The 20,160-nt window shown below is 47.3% G+C and overlaps 2 protein-coding genes across 4 annotated transcripts in view; both read right to left on the bottom strand.

Moving 5' to 3' along the window:
• The window catches only part of UVRAG (UV radiation resistance associated), a 134,081-nt gene extending 132,479 nt beyond the window's left edge, over positions 1-1,602 (bottom strand). For all 3 annotated transcript variants that reach the window (XM_053385420.1, XM_053385419.1, XM_053385417.1), the window contains exon 1: positions 1,262-1,602. In XM_053385420.1, the coding sequence (XP_053241395.1) occupies positions 1,262-1,339 (78 nt within the window). In that variant the 5' untranslated portion in view covers positions 1,340-1,602. The remainder of the gene's footprint in view (positions 1-1,261) is intronic.
• A 13,203-nt stretch (positions 1,603-14,805) lies between these two features.
• DGAT2 (diacylglycerol O-acyltransferase 2) overlaps positions 14,806-20,160 on the bottom strand; it is a 67,984-nt gene continuing 62,629 nt past the window's right edge. Inside the window, exons 7-8 of the mRNA XM_053385421.1 lie at positions 18,358-18,560; positions 14,806-15,178 (exon numbers count right to left, since the gene is read on the bottom strand). Coding sequence (XP_053241396.1) covers positions 15,024-15,178; positions 18,358-18,560 — 358 coding nt within the window. The 3' untranslated portion in view covers positions 14,806-15,023. The remainder of the gene's footprint in view (positions 15,179-18,357; positions 18,561-20,160) is intronic.

The following is a 20,160-nucleotide window of genomic DNA, read 5'->3' as shown; positions in this document are numbered from 1 at the left end:
CCACATTGACTAGCAGCAGCTCTGCCATGGGTTTAAACTGGGTACTTCTGCATGCAAACCAGATGTTCTACTAGCAGGCTACACCCTTGCCCTATTTTTGCCCAATGTTTCAGAAGCTGGGATGGGTGGGATACATAGACAATGTTTTCATATGTGATTTGCTTCATCTCCCCTTGTCATAGAGAACACTTTACGTTTACTTTCCGCCCCGGTCTTCCACTTCTAAATGCTTTCCTTTTCGTGTTCTCCTTTAGATTGCAAGCCTTAGGATAGGAATCGCCTTATTTCTGATTGTCACAAACCAGTCTGGGAGGCTTTTATGACTGCAAAGAAGTTAGCAGAAGCAATATCAACAAACGTGTGGTGCAAGTGCAGCCTCCATTCATACTAGCCTTATTTTCTTCACCCTACAATGATGGAACAAATTAATCTCCAACGGAAGGGCTGAACACCATTTAGTACAGTGGTGCCTCGGGTTAAGTACTTACTTCGTTCCGGAGGTCTGTTCTTAACCTGAAACTGTTCTGAACCTGAAGCACCACTTTAGCTAATGGGGCCTCCCGCTGCTGCCACGCGATTTCTGTTCTCATCCTGAAGCAAAGTTCTTAACCTGAAGCACTATTTCTGGGTTAGCAGAGGCTGTAACCTGAAGCGTATGTAACCCAAGGTACCACTGCACATGGGTAGGCAAACTAAGGCCCAAGGGCTGAATCTGGCCCAATCTCCTTCTAAATCCGGCCCGTGGACAGTCCAGGAATCAGCGTGTTTTTACATGAGTAGAATGTGTCCTTTTATTTAAAATGCTTCTCTGGGTGATTTGTGGAGCATAGGAATTCGTTCATTTTCCCCCCTTCAAAACATAGTCTGGCCCCCACAAGGTCTGTGGGACAGTGGACCGTTCCCCTGCTGAAAACCTTTGCTGACCCCTAATTTAGTACTTGGGACCACTAGATTTGCAAGAGTTGGAAGGGATCCCGAGGGCCATCTAGCCCCAAACCCCTGCAATGCAGGAACCTATTGCCCAAAGCGGGGTTTGAACCCGTGGCTGGGGGATGAAGACTTTCCTGCTCTGCCGACTGAAGCCAAGCCAACCTTGGCTTTCCGTGCGGGCGGGTCGCTCTCGCCAGCTTACTTGCAAGGCTGCTAAGCCCTTCTCCCCAAACCGGGGCCCATTAACCTCTTCCTGGCCGGTGCACATGCCATGAAGGGGGGCGGGACACGCAACCCCCCTCTTCCCTCCCCACCCCAGGCGGCGACCCACCTGCTGAGAGGGCAGCTCCGCATGCAGGGCGCGGGAGGCCGGGCCCGGCGGCGGGAGGACGGCGGCGGTCTGGCTCATGCTGGCGGGGCGCGGGGGGCGTCCCGGCGGGAGCGGCCTTCGCGCCTGCGCATTGAGCCCCCTCCCTCAGGGTCCTCGCCGCCACCGTCGGGCACGGAAGGGTTAACGATGACGGCGGGGGGGAAGGAACGGTCGCCGACGCCTCACCGGCCTCCTCAACCGCCCGAGACCGACAGCTCGCTCCCTCACGGAGCCATGTTCCTGCCCCGCACGGCTGGGCGAGAAGGGAACCGCGGAGGAAGACGCCGACGGAGGCACGCCGTCCGCCGATTGGCTCCAGCGGAAGGAGGGGTGGGGCTCCGGCTCGCCACGCCGCGCTCTCATTGGCCTGCAGCAACGTCGATCCAACCCTACGTCCCCGACGCCGCTGTTTGTATGTGGGGCTTTGAAGGGGGGAAACGCCGCCTCTGTCAAAAAGCCCTGAGAGCCGCGAAGTCAGAGCCCGAACCTCATTGGTCGGCGGGCTCGGGGAGGGGCAGGACCGAAGGCTTAAGAAGCCGTTCGCGATAGGACGGCGGGGGTACGTGGTGAAAGACGGTTAAGCCAACGGCGTTCCGGACCTGGGCGGGAGGGGGGGGAATAGGAGGGGCGGGGAAAGAAGCGTCACGTGCTCTATGTTTTGTCACGTGACAAAAGCAGGTCAGGGAGGCCGTCTCCATAGCAACAAATGAGGAAGGCCTTACGGATGCTATGGCCCACAATGCATTGCGCTAGGGCAATAACATGTTTGCTGCTTAAAGGGAGCTCCCCTTATAAATGATGGGTTTAAAAATCATGTCAATAAATATTATTATTTGCATGTGTTATTATTATACAGTACCACATTTCTTTATCAATACCACATTTCTTTATTTATGCATATGAAAGTGAGTGGGTGGTGACTGGTATTATGGTGACTATTTTATTATTATGCTGTCTGTCAGTATATACCCTCCAAAATGTATGAAAATAGGGGTGTCTATTCCATAATCATAACCACAACCATAATTTTATTATTTATATCCCTCCCATCTGATTTGGTTCCCCCAGACACTCTGGGCAGCGTCCAACATATCTAAAAGCATAATCAAACATTAAACATTTTTTTCCAAAAAAGAAACCCTCTAGACAGGGCAGTCTTCAGATGTCTTCTAAAAATTGTATAGTTACTTTTCTCCTTGCATAACTCCATACCATTCAACGTTTCTCCAGTGAAAATAGGGACGTCCTAAGGAAAAGCGGGACATTCTGGGATGAAATCAGAAACCGGGATGGCTTCTGTAAATCCAGGATTGTCCCTGGAAAATTGGGACACTTAGCGGGTTTGTCAGCATGTTTTTTAATTATGTTTTTATTGCCGATGTTCTGTGATGTGTTTTTAATGTTGGAATGTGTTTTTAATGGGCAGGGACTGAAGCTGGAGCTTCCATGTAGTCGTCGTTCCTGTTTTCTAGCTTGGCCTAGGAGGGCCCTGCAAAAATAGGGCACATGCTCCCTGTGCCCCTTTTACATGCTGCTTGACAGACAATGCAACAGGGAAGCCGTATTCAGTATGGAGCTCTATGGGGTAAACATGCGCTTGGTCTCCCACTCCCTATCAGACTGCTGTTAAAACCTTAGGAGGCTGTGTCAGCTACATGGGCAAAGAAAAATCACTTTATATTTGTTGTTTATGCATTCTAACACTGTGACACCAGGCGGCGCTGTGGAGTTCAGTTTTTGCCAACCTGGTTTCTCTTACAAAATTTGCAATACGATTAACCTAAGGTGGCGTGGCCAGACTTCCCCGTTTCCCAGGGACAGTCCTTGGATTTACAAATCAGTCCCCTGACAAAATCCATCTATTTAGTAGGAAGTTGAAAAGTGTCCCCGGATTCATTGAAAAAAATCTGGTAACCTTAGATTAAGCAAAACACTTCTTTGATGTGTCTGGCATCCAGCCTCAGTCTATAAGAGCAGCAACCGCCATTCATAAGAGGAGATCTGGCACATTAGGCCAGAAGCCCATCTACAGCACCATCTTGTTTCCCACGGCAGCAAACCCAAGCAAGGCGTAGCAGCTCTTTCCTCCTTCGGAGAATCCTGCACCTGCCGTCAAAGCAGCTGGAGCCCCGGGGAGGGCAAGCCATTTTGTGCTCTGGAGGTCGAAACAAGCAGCACGCGTCTGTTTTCACGTCTTTTGTTCACATTAATCACTTGGCTTCCAAGCATCTGAGAGTAAGAGCTTAGCAGGCTTATGTCTTCTGAGTTCACGCGAGGGATTCAGCGCAATCCTCCTAGCAAGGGTGCTGCTTGCTGTCTGCAAAAGCCTTGCACTCTGCAAAAGGCTTGCAGGCGTTTTTCTCTTGCTCCCACACATGTTGGTCCGCTGGGGGATAAAATACAGTTACCTTATTTTTTGCTCTATAAGACTCACTTTTTCCCTCCTAAAAAGTAAGGGGAAATGTGTGTGCGTCTTATGGAGCGAATGCAGGCTGCGCAGCTATCCCAGAAGCCAGAACAGCAAGAGGGATTGCTGCTTTCACTGCGCAGCGATCCCTCTTGCTGTTCTGGCTTCTGGGATTCAGAATTTTTTTTTTCTTGTTTTCCTCCTCCAAAACTAGGTGCGTCTTATGGTCGGGTGCATCTTATAGAGCGAAAAATACGGTAATTTTATTCCCCCAGCTACCTAATAAAACCCACCATTAGCTTCAGCTGGAAATTTACCTGTCGGCTCTACTGCCTGTTGCGGCTGGCAGAAGGGGGTGGATAAGGTCAGGGAATAATAAGGTCATACCTGCATTTCTCTGGAGGTATGATGTTGTCCTTCAGCATCCTGGCTCCATGTATGCTGAAGGCTTTGGCACATCCTCGTCTCTCCCACCCCAAGAGGGAAGCCCCAGAGTTAATGGTTCATGTGCCAGCATCTTCTACAACAGGTGTGCAGAACTTTTTTCAGCCTGAGGACTGCATTCCTTTCTAGTCAATCATCCAAGAGCCACATAGCAGCAACGGACTTTGCCAAAGGCAAAAATGGCACACATGTACATTTTACCTTTAGATAGTTGGATTGATCCTACACACTCCTCCCTATACGCCATCCAGACAAGCCAGAGGAATGATCAGGATTCAAGGATGCACCGCAGCCAAGCAAAAAAACTTGGAGGGGGGGTCCCAAGCAGGGCAGAGGTGGTTTAGAATCAGAGCTTTCCTTCTCCTAGATGGGCTCCCTTCCCAGGTGGACAAGCCCCATCTGCCCCTCATATTTATTTGGGGGGGGCAGAGTAGTTCACCTTTTTGTGGGGAGCCAGAGTAGTTGAACTTTTTTGGCGGAGATCATTTGCCTTGCGATGAGGAGGCTGTGTCAGGAGTGCGTGCAGATGCCAGGCCCTGTGACCGGTAGGGCTTCGCAGGACTGGGGCCTTCCTAAGTTTGTTCTGGAGAGGAAAGGTGCGGCCACACAGGTGAGGCCGATTGGTAACTCACAGCACCTGGTGACAAGAGCCGGGAAGGGATATAAGGTCAGCATTTCCCTTTGGCTCTTGGCCATAGCAACACATTCCCTGCCTTGCTCCGTTTGGCTTCTTGACTCCTTGCTTCCTGATCCTCAGACCCTTGACTCCTGGTTTCCTGACCCTCGGACCCTTGGCTTCTTGATTCCGGGCTCGCTGTCCTTTGGACCCTTGGCTTCCTCCGGACTCCCATTCCTGCTCCCACCCCGCCATCTTGCCCATACTATAATAATGACCCACCTAGAGTGGTGCTGTGGTCTAAACCACTGAGCCTCTTGGGCTTTGCTGATCGGAAGGTCAGCGGTTCGAATCCCCATGACGGGGTGAGCTCCTGTTGCTCTGTCCCAGCTCCTGCCAACCTAGCAGTTTGAAAGCATGCTGGTGCAAGTAAATAGGTACTGCTGTGGCAGGAAGGTAAACAGCATTTCTGTGCGCTCTGGTTTCTGTCACAGTGTCCCATTGCGCCAGAAGCAGTTTAGTTCTGCTAGCCACATGACCCAGAAAGCTGTCTGTGGACAAACACTGGCTCCCTTGGCCTGAAAACGAGATGAGTGCCACAACCCCATAGTCTCCTTTGACTGGACTTTACCTTTTTACTATAATAATAAAAAGCTACAATGAATGCTCATGGCTTGCCCACTTTTGCCTCTGGAGCCACCCACTCCAGTGTGGCCCCTGTAAGATTACGTGGAAGGGAATGTGGCCATGAGACCTAAAAGCTCCCCCCGTCCCGTGTATGGAATATAAATTTCTGAGAGCGCACCCAGTTTTCATTGGCATATGCTTAGAAAAAGTCAGCAATGGTTTATGTCATGGGTAGCCAAACTAAGGCCCGGGGGCCGGATCCGGCCCAATCACCTTCTAAATCTGGCCCGTGGACGGTCCGGGAATCAGCGTGTTTTTACATGAGTAGAATGTGTCCTTTTATTTGAAATGCATCTCTGGGCTATTTGTGGGGCATAGGAATTCGTTATTATTTTTCCAAAATATAGATCGTCCTCCCCCACAAGGTTTGAGGGACAGTGGACCGGCCCCCTGCTGAGAAAGTTTGCTGATCCCTTGTTTATGCTGTAATAAATATGCTGTTGAAAGACCCACAAAACTTTTTCTTGTCCTTACTGATGTGTAAAACTAATGAATAAATAAAGGTTCCTGTTGTGGCATTGCATGGAGCAAGCCGCCTGAGGGCAGCAGCTGCTTATACTGTGTTGCGTCTCTTATTGAAGAAGCAGTCTTCAGCGCAAACGCATCTCACAGTTTTAGCTCCTTCTACTAAATCACAGTGAGTTCCCCAGGCCAACACATTTGCAGTCTCTTCTCCCTCAGCTACACGCTGCTGACCTTGTAAAAAACTGATCTGAATAAAAAGCCGTGTTTGAGCGTCTTTGCGCTGACCACCTCCATCGCAAGGATCCCTCAGAAGGGAGTTGCTGCAAAGAGGGTGATGCGCAGGTGTATTTTGATGCGTTGAATAGAATGAAAGTTTGTGAGTCATGGCGGAGAGGAGAACACCTGTACAAATTCAGCAGGGCTTTGTTTGTCTTGTTGCTATTTTGTTAATGTTGTTTCATAGATATGAATGCTGTCGTGCTTTGTGAATCCTACAAATTTTGGTGTAACTGTGTTTAGCTTATTTTTCAGTTGCTTTGTTAATGGTGTTACATAAATGGTAATTGTTTTATTTGGGATTTGGGATTGTTTTACTGATGACGTGTTAAGCATTCTATGCGATTTGTGCTGTACAGTGGTACCTCTGGTTACGTACTTAATTCGTTCCCGAGGTCTGTTCTTAACCTGAAACTGTTCTTAACCTGAAGCACCACTTTAGCTAATGGGGCTCCTGCTGTCGCCGGAGCACAATTTCTGTTCTCATCCTGAAGCAAAGTTCTTAACCCGAGGTACTATTTCTGGGTTGGCAGAGTCTGTAACCTGAAGCATCTGTAACCTGAAGCGTATGTAACCCGAGGTACCACTGTACAGTCATACCTCGGGTTACAGACACTTCAGGTTGCTTTTTTTCAGGTTACGGACGCTCCGAAACCCGGAAGTATTTGAAGGGGTTACAAAATCTATCATTTGCCAATAATATTATGATGGCTGACTGGGAACAGTTATGGACCACAGGTATGAAGTTCATGGCACGTAATGCCTTAAGAGAGAATATTATGAAAATGATATACAGGTGGTACATGACACCAGTCAAGCTTGCAAAAATCTATCATTTGCCCGATAATAAATGTTGGAAATGTAAGGAAACTGAAGGGACATTCTTTCACCTTTGGTGGGCGTGCCCAAGGATTAAGGCTTTCTGGGAGATGATATATAATGAAATGAAAAAGGTATTTAAATATACCTTCCTGAAGAAACCAGAGGCTTTTCTCCTGGGCATTGTCGGCCAATTGGTGCCAAAGAAGGATAGAACTTTCTTTATGTATGCTACAACAGCAGCGAGAATACTTATTGCAAAGTATTGGAAGACACAAGATTTACCCACACTGGAAGAATGGCAGATGAAAGTGATGGACTATATGGAACTGGCGGAGATGACTGGCAGAATCCGAGACCAGGGAGAAGAGTTGGTGGAAGAAGATTGGAAGAAATTTAAAGACTATTTACAGAAATATTGCAAAATTAATGAATGTTAGAATGAAGTTAAGTGGTTTTAGCAGTAATGTTATTAAGGTTTATGTAAAAATGGATTGTTAATAGATGGAAATTTGAAGTAAAAATATACTAAGAAAAAGGATTAGGATAAGAACAAAGAAGGAAAGGATTTGCTGAATTAATTGATTGATTTGGGATGCAAAAAAGGGAGGTGTGAGGAGGTCCGGGAAACAAGTGAACGAAAGTTAAGATATGGAAATACTGATTTGTTTTTAATTGTTATTCTATTTTTTCTGTTTTTTGTATCTTATTTTTTCTTTTTTCATTTTTGTTTCTTTTGTATTACTGTAAAACTTTAATAAATATTATCGGAGGTCGCGCATGCACAGAAGCGCCAAATCACAACCTACGCGTGTGCAGACGTGCCGCTGCAGGTTGCAAATGCTGCGAGTTGCGAATGTGCATCCCGCACAGATCACGTTCGCAACCCGAGCGTCCACTGTATTTGTGATGTTCCATTATGTTATTTTTTTATCTTTTGTTTGTAAGCCGCTTTGGGATTTATCGGAATAAAAAGCAGCATAGAAATAGAATCGATCGATCGATTGAGGCTCGGATGACTTCAAAAGGAGACAAGACGAATTCGTGGAGAATTCTATCAATGCCTATTTGCCCATGACGGTTAAGTTCTACCTCCGAACAGAGGCACCATGCTTCTGAAGAACAACTGCACAGGGGTGGAGATCTGCTTCTGCACTCAGGTCATGCCCGTGGGCTTCTCGTTGGGGCATCTGGTTGGCCACTGTGAGAACAGGGCTAGATGGGCCAGTGGCTGGATCCAGCAGGCCCATCTTCCCTTCTTATCCTGCAAAAACAATCTTCTTGGAAGGTCCATTCCACATGATGCCAGAAATTGCCTTAACATTGCAGCACTTCCCTTCTGATGCAGTCAGGCCCTCTCTCTAGAATCATAGAGTTGGAAGAGACCACAAGGGCCATCGAGTCCAACCCCCTGCCAAGCAGGAAACACCATCAGAGCACTCCTGACATATGGTTGTCAAGCCTCTGCTTAAAGACCTCCAAAGAAGGAGACTCCACCACACTCCTTGGCAGCAAATTCCACTGTCAAACAGCTCTTACTGTCAGGAAGTTCTTCCTAATGTTTAGGTGGAATCTTCTTTCTTGTAGTTTGGATCCATTGCTCCGTGTCCGCTTCTCTGGAGCAGCAGAAAACAACCTTTCTCCCTCCTCTATATGACATCCTTTTATATATTTGAACATGGCTATCATATCACCCCTTAACCTCCTCTTCTCCAGGCTAAACATGCCCAGCTCCCTTAGCCGTTCCTCATAAGGCATCGTTTCCAGGCCTTTGGCCATTTTGGTTGCCCTCCTCTGGACACGTTCCAGTTTGTCAGTGTCCTTCTTGAACTGTGGTGCCCAGAACTGGACACAGTACTCCAAGTGAGGTCTGACTAGAGCAGAATACAGTGGCACTATTACTTCCCTTGATCTAGATGCTATACTCCTATTGATGCAGCCAAGAATTGCATTGGCGTTTTTAGCTGCCGCGTCACACTGTTGGCTCATGTCAAGTTTGTGGTCAACCAAGACTCCTAGATCCTTTTCACATGTACTGCTCTCAAGCCAGGTGTCCCCCATCTTGTATTTGTGCCTCTCATTTTCCAACAAGCCTTTTAAGTGGAGGTGTTTTGTTTTTTTATCCCCGCCAGTCTATTGGATTTGAAATGGTCCTCATATATGAAATTGTTCTATGCCAGTTAAGAATAATACAGTGGTACCTCGGGCTAAGTACTTAATTCGTTCCGGGGGTCCGTACTTAACCTGAAACTGTTCTTAACCTGAAGCACCACTTTAGCTAATGGGGCCTCCCGCTGCCACCGCCGGAGCACGATTTCTGTTCTCAACCAGAAGCAAAGTTCTTTCTGGGTTAGCAGAGTCTGTAACCTGAAGCGTATGTAACCCAAGGTACCACTGTAGTAATAATAATAATTTATTATTTATACCCTGCCCATCTGGCTGGGTTTCCCCAGCCACTCTGGGCAGCTTCCAACAAAGTATTAAAATACAATGGTCTGTTAAACATTAAAAGCTTCCCTAAACAGGGCTGCCTTCAGATGTCTTCTAAAAGTCTGGTAGTTCTTCTCTTTGACACCTGGTGGGAGGGCGTTCAACAGGGCGGGTGCCACTACCAAGAAGGCCCTCTGCCTGGTTCCCTGTAACTTGGCTTCTCACAGGGAGGGAACCGCCAGAAGGCCCTTGGAGCCGGACCTCAGTGTCCGGGCAGAACGATGGAGGTGGAGACGCTCCTTCAGGTATACTGGGCCAAGGCCGTTTAGGGCTTTAAAGGTCAGCACCAACACTTTGAATTGTGCTCGGTAATGTACTGGGAGACAATGTAGATCTTTCAAAACCAGTGTTAATGTGGTCTCGGCGGCCGCTCCCAGTCACCAGGTTTTCAATGTCGGTGGGTTTATTGTTCAATTGCTTTGAGGTGCTTCACAGGAATTTTTTTTAAAAAAATAATGGCACAATTTTTACGTGTAGCACCAAACACATCTGGAACAAGGCACAGTGAACACGCAAAAAGCCAGCGTTTTTTTTCTTGGTTACATTTATTTCTATAAATTTGTACAAAAATCTTTGTTTTTTAATAATGTACAGTATTTCCACAAAATGCCCAAAGAATTGAGCATATTTGTCCTCTATACATGTTCAGGATCACAGGGGAACAAGAACTCGGGAACCGAAACCCCCGTTTTCCACGTTACCCAAAGGCACATTTTAAGAGCTTCGATCGTTCTCAGTGATTAAAACAATTGAAGGCGGCAGGTTACACATGCAATAGTGCAATACGCTTAAATATATATATATATATTTAATATATATGTATGCAGACATGGGGCTCTGAATATATTTCTCTACGAAGCATCAGTCAACATCCATGTAAACATTTAAAAAGTCAATACTTTGTGCATAAGAGCTACTTTATATACATTCATCACTGAATTGAATAATAATCATCAGGTTCTTCAAAAGCCAGAGAAATCCTGAGAGTTTACAGGTGTGACGTTTTGCCAAAAAGTGTTTTATCTTCGAGGGTTCCTGCTAGATTTAAACTCTTCTCTTTTCCGTTTCTGGGTCACCGACAGAACTCCTATGCTTTCAATGGGTGCGCGGCTAGGGAGAAACTGCTTAAGTTATACACACACAGGCCTAACAATGTGAAAGGACCTTTGCAAAGGAACACAAGCCAAAGGAACATGTTTTCTGCACCAGAGAATTTTCCAAGTCCACACATGGCTACCCTCAAAGAAACCTGGGAACTAGAGTTTGCTCAGTGTACTGGAAATTGAGAACGCTGTCGGGTCTGCTACTGTTTCCAGGATTCCTTGGGGGGGGGGTGTAGAGCTGTTAAAATTGTTAAAAGTGGCATAAATGTGCTATAAATGGATATCTGGAAAAAGGTAAAAAACCCAAAAACGAGTAGTTAATTTGGAGGTTTGAGAACTTTCTGCTGTATATCTAGTTTTTGAATATTACCCGTTTGATGACTGGTGGCCCAACATTGGAAGTCATCTTTTGTAAATATGCATTTATCTATCTGAAAAAGCACTTTTCTATCTTGGGGCAGTGGACCTTGGGGCAGTGGAGGAGACTCTAGGAAAAGAGGGAGAAGGAAGAGTGGGAGGCAAGGTAGAATGAGCAAATACTTATTTTCGTTTCAGCTGCGGACGACTCTCCAAATCATGGGTAGGCAAACTAAGGCCCGGGGGCTGAATCCGGCCCAATTGCCTTCTAAATCTGGCCCATGGACGGTCCGGGAATCAGCGTGTTTTTACATGAGTAGAATGTGTGCTTTTATTTAAAATGCACCTCTGGGCGATTTGTGGGGCATAGGAATTTGTTCATTTTTTTTTCCCTTTCCAAAATATAGTCCGGCCCCCCACAAGGTCTGAGGGACAGTGGACCGGCCCCCTGCTGAAAGTTTGCTGATCCCTGCTCCAAATGCTGCTGGACTATAGTCCCTCCACATCCCCGATTTTTGACAATGTTGGCTGGGGCCGATGAGAGATGGAGTCCAGCATTCAGGTCTCCCATCCCTGGTCTAAAGGCTTCACAGAATAGGTGTGTTCTTGGGAGGGATTTTGAATGGGGTAGCCGGAGAGGAAGGGTGGAATAATTTAAGAGAGCAGAGAATCTTTGGGGAGCTGAGTCCTTGGAGGGGAAGGAAAAGCCTTTGGGTGATGAAATAAGGGTAGAAAGAGCAGGACGAGGTTGAAATCAGGGACTGGAACCTGTTTCACAGCCTGTGGAACTGGAGGGAGCTGCTCCCATATTATGCCAGCGGTGGCCGGGGCCAGAGGCAACTGCAGACACAGCAACAAATCTGAGTTTTACCTTTGTAGAGTAGACTTGTTTCTAGACAAACACACACACACACACATTTCTCCATCCAGACAAGCAAGGGGTATTATCAGAGGTCAAGGATCTGCACTCCAGTCAGGCAACAGGAGGAGGATGAAAGTAAGAGGTGGGGTTGCAGAGGAGCTACAGCCTGGGGGGGGGGTCTTAGGGGCCAAACAGAGGAGCCTTAAGGGCCGCACGCACTTGGCCCCTGGGGTGGGGAACGGGCAAAGAGGTGGAAGGCGGATTTCCCCTTTTAGGCGCTCCAATAACAGGGAAAAGCTCGGCCTCGTGATTTTCTCCCACTCCTGTACCTGTTAAAAAGCACAGGAAGAAGAAGAGGTGTTTGGATTTGATACCCCGCTTTATCACTACCCGAAGGAGTCTCAAAGCGGCTAACAATCTCCTTTCCCTTCCTCCCCCACAACAAACACTCTGTGAGGTGAGTGGGGCTGAGAGACTTCAGAGAAGTGTGACTGGCCCAAGGTCACCCAGCAGCTGCATGTGGAGGAGCAGAGACGCGAACCCGGTTCCCCAGATTACGAGACTACCGCTCTTAACCACTACACCACACTGGCTCCCTGTAGCTTCACTGTAGAAAAGAGTTTGGATTTGATATCCCGCTTTATCACTACCCGAAGGAGTCTCAAAGCAGCTAACATTCTCCTTCCCTTCCTCCCCCACAACAAACACTCTGTGAGGTGAGTGGGGCTGAGAGACTTCAAGAAGTGTGACTGGCCCAAGGTCACCCAGCAGCTGCATGTGGAGGAGCGGAGACTCGAACCCGGTTCCCCAGATTAGGAGACTACCGCTCTTAACCACTACACCACACTGGCTCTCACAAGTTCGCAACCCAGTTATTCTCTCATACCCACATGCGTGCACACACACACACACACACACACAAAGCATAGCGTAATTGTGGCTCATTGCAAGCACAAAGGGACGCGGGTGGCGCTGTGGTCTAAACCACTGAGCCTCTTGGGCTTGCCGATCAGAAGATCGGCGGTTCAAATCCCCGCGACGGGGTGAGCTCCCGTTGCTCGGTCCCTGCTCCTGCCAACCTAGCAGTTTGAAAGCACGTCAAAGTTCAAGTAGATAAATAGGTAGCGCTCTGGTGGGAAGGTAAATGGCATTTCCGTGCGCTGCTCTGGTTTCGTCAGAAGCGGCTTAGTCCTGCTGGCCACATGACCTGGAAGCTGTCTGCGGACAAACGTCGGCTCCCTCGGCCAGGAAAGCGAGATGAGCGCCGCAACCCCAGAGTTGTTTGCGACTGGACTTAACTGTCAGGGGTCCTTTACCTTTTTTACAAGCACAAAAGTTGCGCCTGCCAATTGCCGGTTCTTGGTTTTGCTTGAAAATATCGCTGGCTTTCCCAACATTTCTTTGGGAGGCACACAAAGGAGCGTGCCATCTTTAAAAAGGGCCAGATCTCCACAGAAAGACACAAAGACAACCGACACGAGAAGAGCCAAAGAAAGGAGATTTGGGGGGACCAGCAAGGTCCTTTTTCAGAGAAGGTCGTTGATTCCCAGCCTCATTTACACAACAAGGTATAAATGGAGGTGGGAGTGAAATGGGACAAAAGAATTTGCATTGTTTGTGCTTTCAGGAGGTGCATTTCTCAAACAGATACCCCCTTGTGCTACAAAACATATGTTGGGAAAAAAGCAGTAATATAGGAATAGGAGTTGCTACAGCACCAGTGGCAAAGGACAGAAAAACCCAGTGCAGACACAGAAATGAGTGTGGATTGCAGAACAAACTAATGTGGGCTCTGGGGTTTGCAAAACCAGGAATGAGAGGGAGCTGCCCATGCAATGTCTGTCTTTTCTATGGAATAATGAGGACTAGCGACCTGCTTTCTCCAGCTGAAACGGCAAACCTTGCAATGGGCGATTCAGAATCCAGAAACGGCCCGTGCTTCCCCAAACACTCTTGCTTTCAACTCCCTTTCTTCCTACCCACTTTGGTCCATCTTCCCTTCTGCTGTTAAAAATCAGCACAAAGGAAAAGATCGTGCAATGCACAGAGCTCCTTCGCGCTCCTGCTTTCCCCCCCAGGAAAAACCCTCCATTTACCACTGAATCTGAGCCAATGTCAACAATTTCTACAGATTGCTGTTGGTCCTGATTCAGAGGCAAAGAAGCCTTTTCCCGGGGAAAGCCCTGGGGAAAACGACTTGGGCCCACTTGCTTTCAAAGCTTAGGACACGCAGCAGTATGGACAAACCCATCATCGGCTTGCACAAAATCCCACACAGGGTGGGGGTTAAACAGGGGCACAGAGTCCTCGGACTAGAGGGCCGGTCTAGCTCCACAGACAACCCACGTGGCTGCCGAAGGCAGCAATGTTGTTTCAGCATGCCAATGAGGCAGCGGTCAGGTCACATTTGCTACATTAGATGCGTAGCTCCGCTGGCAGCGCATGAGTCTCTGAACCTGAAGGTCACGGGTTTGAAACCCCCATTGGGCAAAAGATTCTTGACTCTCGTGGTCCCAACCCTACAGTACTCTGATTCCTCTAATCCCCTGGGACACTTTTCCTGCATTGTGCAGTGCCACCAGTAGGAGGCAGTGTTAGCATTCAGGGCCAGGGAAACCATCCACCCCAAAATAAGTGCTTTGCACCCACCCTGTCGTTTGGTTTTGCGAGCAGCGAAACTTAGGAGGCAGCCAGGCTGTGCAGCAGAGCACACACGCCTTGCTAACTCCTAACTTAAATCTCTGGGGATCTCCAACTAATAAGGAATTCTCTGCCTTCAGAGCCATGTCAGCAAAGAGCAGTCGGCGCTGAGCTACATGGGCCCATAGCTTGAGTCGACTTGCGGCAGCTTCCAATATCCAAGTCTAACAAAAGGCAAAACAAGTGTCTTCCCTCGGGGAGAACTTAAAAACCGAGGGCCATTGCTGGAGCCGGGCGGATCTGTCCCAAAGAGAAAATACAATGGTTTCTAGCAAGGTCTAAAGCTTCGATAGTTAGACAACTTTTTTTTTCCTTTTATCCTTTTTAAAGCTCATGCGTGCATCCGCGCTCGCCTCCCCGATTCGCAGACCAGAACACACACAGAAAACAACTTAGGCTCCGGCAGAGAATTGTCTTTTGAGGCCGCGTTTGCTAAGCGACTCGCTGCCAGAAAAAGCGCGCAGGAGCGAAAGCACCCGGTTCCCTCCCCGTGGCGGTCAGTTGACTTCCAAGATCTCTGTCTCCGGAAGACCGAATTTCGTCTTGTACTTGTCAAAGAGTCTGATCAGAGAGCTGACGTAGAGGCTGTGATAAAAGTCTACTTCCTTCTGGCTCGGGTTATCGACTTTGGGGACGGTAATGGGCTCCCCGACTGAAATAGAAAAAGGGGAAACAAGATAAAGGTTAAGAAGCATTGCAAGGGGTTGGACTGGATTAGACTAATTTAGCCAGCTAGCCCTGGTGGTCATCTAATGTTTACTGGATGGATTTCCCCCACTAAATTGATTTTTGATTTCTGAATTTATTGTAATTCACGTTTTATACTGTATTTTATGCTGTTTTTTGTCGCATCAACCACCGTATTTTTCGCTCTATAAGACGCACCCGACCATAAGACGCACCTAGTTTTTAGAGGAGGAAAGCAAGAAAAAAAACCTCTCCCTCTCTGCGCAACGCCATTCGCTCCATAGGACTTACACACATTCCCCCTCACTTTTTAGGAGGAAAAAAGTGTGTCTTATGGAGCGAAAAATATGGTAAGTGTTTTAAATTTGTTGTTAGTCGCCCTGAGCCCGGTTTTCTGAACCGGGAAGGGCAGGGTATAAATAAAAAATTATTTATTTAATTTATTATAAATGACTCTTGGGGTTCCCTTCCAACTTTACAATTCTATGATTCTAAGAATGTTAAGAGTGTAAATAGGATGCCTGTGGCTGAATCAGGCCAAAGTCCCATCTAAGCTCAGCGTCCTCTTCTCACAGTGGCCAACGAGAGGCCCTTCCTGGGAAATCCACAAGCAGAATTCAATACAGCGGTACCTTGGTTTGCATACGTTTTAGATTACAAACACGTCAAAGCTGGACGTGCATGTCATGGTTTGCAACCTTTTTTATTTTATTTTGGATTACGAACAAGTTCTTTTTGGAGGCCCCATTAGCGAAAGCACGCCTTGGGTTACAACCTGTTTTGGCTTACAAACGGACCTCCGGAACAGATTATGGTTGTAAACCCAAGGTAAGGGTAAAGGGACCCCTGACCATTAGATCCAGTCGTGGCTGACTCTGGGGTTGCGGTGCTCATCTCGCTTTATTGGCCGAGGGAGCCGGCGTACAACTTCTGGGTCATGTGGCCAGCATGACTAAGCCGCTTCTGGCGAACCAGAGCAGCGCACAGAAACGCCATTTACCTTCCCACCGGAGCGGTACCTATTTATCTACTTGCACTTTGACGTGCTTTCGAACTGCTAGGTTGGCAGGAGCAGGGACCGAGCAACGGGAGCTCACCCCATTGCGGGGATTCGAACCGCCGACCTTCTGATCGGCAAGTCCTAGGCTCTGTGGTTTAACCCACAGCGCCACCCGCGTCCCTGTAATAATAAAAATAATTTATTACTTATACCCTGCCCATCTGGCCAGGCCTCCCCAGCCACTCTGGGGGGCTCCCAGCAGAATATTAAAAACACGATAAAACATCAAACATGAAAAATTTCCCTAACAAGGGCTGCCTTCAGATGTCTTCTAAAAGTCAGAATAGTTGTTTATTTCCTTGACATCTGATGGGAGGGCGTTCCACAGGGTGGGCGCCACCACCGAGAAGGCCCTCTGCCTGGTTCCCTATAACCTCACTTCACCTTCTGCCGTTTCCTGCGGCTGATATTTGGAAACATTCCATTCCTCCAAGGCTCAGCATAGCCAAGGCACAGTTACCATATTTCTCCGTGTATAAGACGAGTTTTTTTTAATTTAAAAAATTATGTTAAAAATTGGGGCTTGTTGGGGAGATGGGCGATTGGTTGCGGCCGTGAGCAGGAGATTCTCAGTGACGATAGTGTGGGCGATTGGAGGCTGTTTGCAATTGGCTGTCACTGTGGCAATTGGGTAGTCAATTGGCGGCTTCTGTGATGCTCGCTATGGCCAGTGTCGGTGTGGTGGGTGAGCGATTTTTGCCACCCCTCCCCAAAAAAGCTCAGCAACACTGGGCAACACCCCTCAAAAAAGCCCTTGGCAATCTCCCCCCATTTTCTTAATTCTGAGTCCCCCCAAATAGAGTGCGTCTTATACACGGGGGGCGTGTTATACACAGAAAAATATGGTAGTTCAGTGAGGCTGAGCCCCTCGCACTAAGGGGGGGCTGAGTGAAATCCGACATGGTAAAAGGGCAATATTCAGAAACGAGCATAGTTCATCACCTTGTCTCAGGGCGACGTACAGTAAAAACAGCTTGAAAGCACAAAAAAAGGCAAATATGTTTATAACAGGCGCCCACAAACTTGGCCCTCCAGCTGTTCCGGGACTACAACTCCCATCATCCCTAGCTGTGGACCTCTGCAGTCAGTCAGTGTATACCAGGCATGGCCAAACTTGGCCCGCCAGCTGTTTCGGGACTACAACTCCCATCATCCCCAGCTAACAGGACCAGTGGTCAGGGATGATGGGAACTGTAGACCAAACAGATGGGCGGAGTTTGGGGACACCTGGTTTAGACGAAAGCCTGGAGAGCACCAGGTTGGCAAAGAGTGATGTACGGAAGGGAAGGCATTATGGGGTAACTGTGCCCCTGAAGGACCAGGTGCACAGCCTGGGAGTCATTTTGGACTCACAGCTGTCCATGGAGGCGCAGGTCAATTCTGTGTCCAGGGCAGCTTCTTTATCAGCTCCTTCTGGTATGCAGGCTAAGACCCTACCTGCCCGCAGAGTGGTACATGCTCTGGTTATCTCCCGCTTGGACTACTGCAACGCGCTCTACGTGGGGCTACCTTTGAAGGTGACCTGGAAACTACAACTAATCCAGAATGCGGCAGCTAGACTGGTGACTGGGAGTGGCTGACAGGACCACACAACACTGGTCCTGAAAGACCTAGATTGGCTCCCAGTACGTTTCTGAGCACAATTCAAAGTGTTGGTGCTGACCTTGAAAGCCCTAAACGGCCTCGGTCCTGTATATCTGAAGGAGCGTCTCCACCCCCATCGTTCTGCCCGGACACTGAGATCCAGCGCCGAGGGCCTTCTGGTGGTTCCCTCATTGCGAGAAGTGAGGTTACAGGGGACCAGACAGAGGGCCTTCTCGGTAGTGGCGCCAACCATGTGGAACACCCTCCCTTCAGATGTGAAGGAAATAAGCAGCTATCTTCTCTTTAAAAGACATCTGAAGGCAGCCCTGTTCAGGGAAGTTTTTAAATATTTAATGCTGTATTGTTTTTAATACTTGATTGGGAGCCGCCCAGAGTGGCTGGGGAGACTCAGCCAGATAGGCGGGGTATAAATAATAAATTATTATTATTATTATTATTATTATTATTATTATTATTATTCCGTCGACTGCAATCCTTACCGACAGTGGTAATGGGCTTGGGATATGGCAGCAGACCCCAGCTGTTGGGGGAGAAAAGTCCTTGTCCATGGAAAACGCAAGGGGCCACGCCAATGTACTTCTGGAACTTCTTCTGAACCCAGCGCCCCCATGATCCTTCCTCAAAGATGACCTGCTTGTAGACTTCGTTCTCGCCAAAGGAATACACAGGAACCAAATCCGCTCTGGAAGAGAGGTGTGAAAATCAGGGTGGATTTGATTTAAATCAAACCAATTTAAATCATGATTTAAATCACTAGTCAGTAAGACTTGATTTAATTTAATTTAATTTTTTTTTTTACAGAAAGACTCATTCCTTGCTGGTATAACCTTAATATTTACAAACCAGATGAAGGTTTCGTTTTTGGAATAACAACTTTTCAGAGCAGTTTTCACAGTTATATCAAAAATTACTGATTTGGTTACGCTAATAGAAATACACAGAGACAGATAATTATGAAATTATGGTGAGGTTTAGTAAGTTAACTGTTTATATTTGGACAACTTTTCTGCTGTTCTCTATTGGAAGGAGAAAAATAATCATTTCCTCAGTAACAATTTAAACAATTTACTTAACTAAAACAATAACATTATAGCATATGTATCCATGTTTGTTAACTGATGTGGTTAAATGATTAAAAAAAAACTTAGACTGAGTTTTAGCACACATGAAAAACTTGAAACAAAGCCTTATTTCCTGATGAATAGCCTTTGGACTATAATGTAACTTAAATAGAAAACTATCTTTAGAAAGATTTTCCCTCCAAAAGCATTTTATTTTAAAAATTCGATTTAATTTTTTTAAAAATCTGATTATTATTTTTTTAAAGCATTGATTTTTATCCACCCTGGTGAAAATGGTATCCCTTTTTTGTTTTGTTTTTGCATGCTCTATCAGCGGAATAAGCATTTCACGTCATTTCACTTCACTTTTAGTTTGTGTATACCTCCTTTTTATATTGCTCTACACGAGGCAGGCTGAAGAAACAGCAGAGATCACACACCTTTTTAACAATCTGACCCAATACAAAAATGCCATAATAGGAACATAACTTTAAAACAAAGTAATATGTTATCTAAGAGACCACTGTAAGCAGATGGAAACATTGGCAGGATTTTGATTTCTCATGTAGCGTAACAATTACCATGGATAATATGGACTGATATAAAAGTTAGAGTTTGGAAGAAGATGCAGTTTTAAATGCTTAAAATGGGACCCCAAGGGGGTGGGTGGGAAGAAGTCCTGAGATTTGGAGAATTCTCTGTACGTATATGGATATATATTTGGATTTTTATAACTTTGTATTGGTAAGAGCAAATACAGTGGTGCCTCGCAAGACGAAATTAATTCGTTCCGCAAGTTTTTTCTTCTTGCGAGTTTTTCGTCTTGCGAAGCACGGTTTCCCATAGGAATGCATTGAAAATCAATCAATGTGTTCCTATGGAAACCACCTTCAGACCAGGTCCGGGGACAGTCTGTCCCCCGACCTCTTCTGAAGGCTGGGGGGGGGGACAAGGGCTTTTCTTCCCACCGCCAGCCTTCAGAAGGCTGTTCTGAAGGCTGGCGGTGGGAAGAAAAGCCCTTCTCCCCACCTCCCGCCCCGCAAGCTCTGGGGACAGGAGGGCTTTCCTCCCGACCGCCAGCATTTTAAAAGCCCCCAGGACAGCGGAGACTTCCCTGCTATCCCCGACCGCTTTTAAAATGCTGGCGGTGGGGAGCAAAGCCTTTCGGCCCCCGCCGGCCTTCCTGGACCTCTTCTGAAGGCCGGAGGGGGGCGAAAGGCT

This window comes from Podarcis raffonei, chromosome 4 (assembly GCF_027172205.1).
Source record: "Podarcis raffonei isolate rPodRaf1 chromosome 4, rPodRaf1.pri, whole genome shotgun sequence".
Lineage (NCBI taxonomy): Eukaryota > Metazoa > Chordata > Lepidosauria > Squamata > Lacertidae > Podarcis > Podarcis raffonei.
Note: the sequence above shows the minus strand (reverse complement) of the source record. Positions and strands in the feature narration are given on the sequence as shown.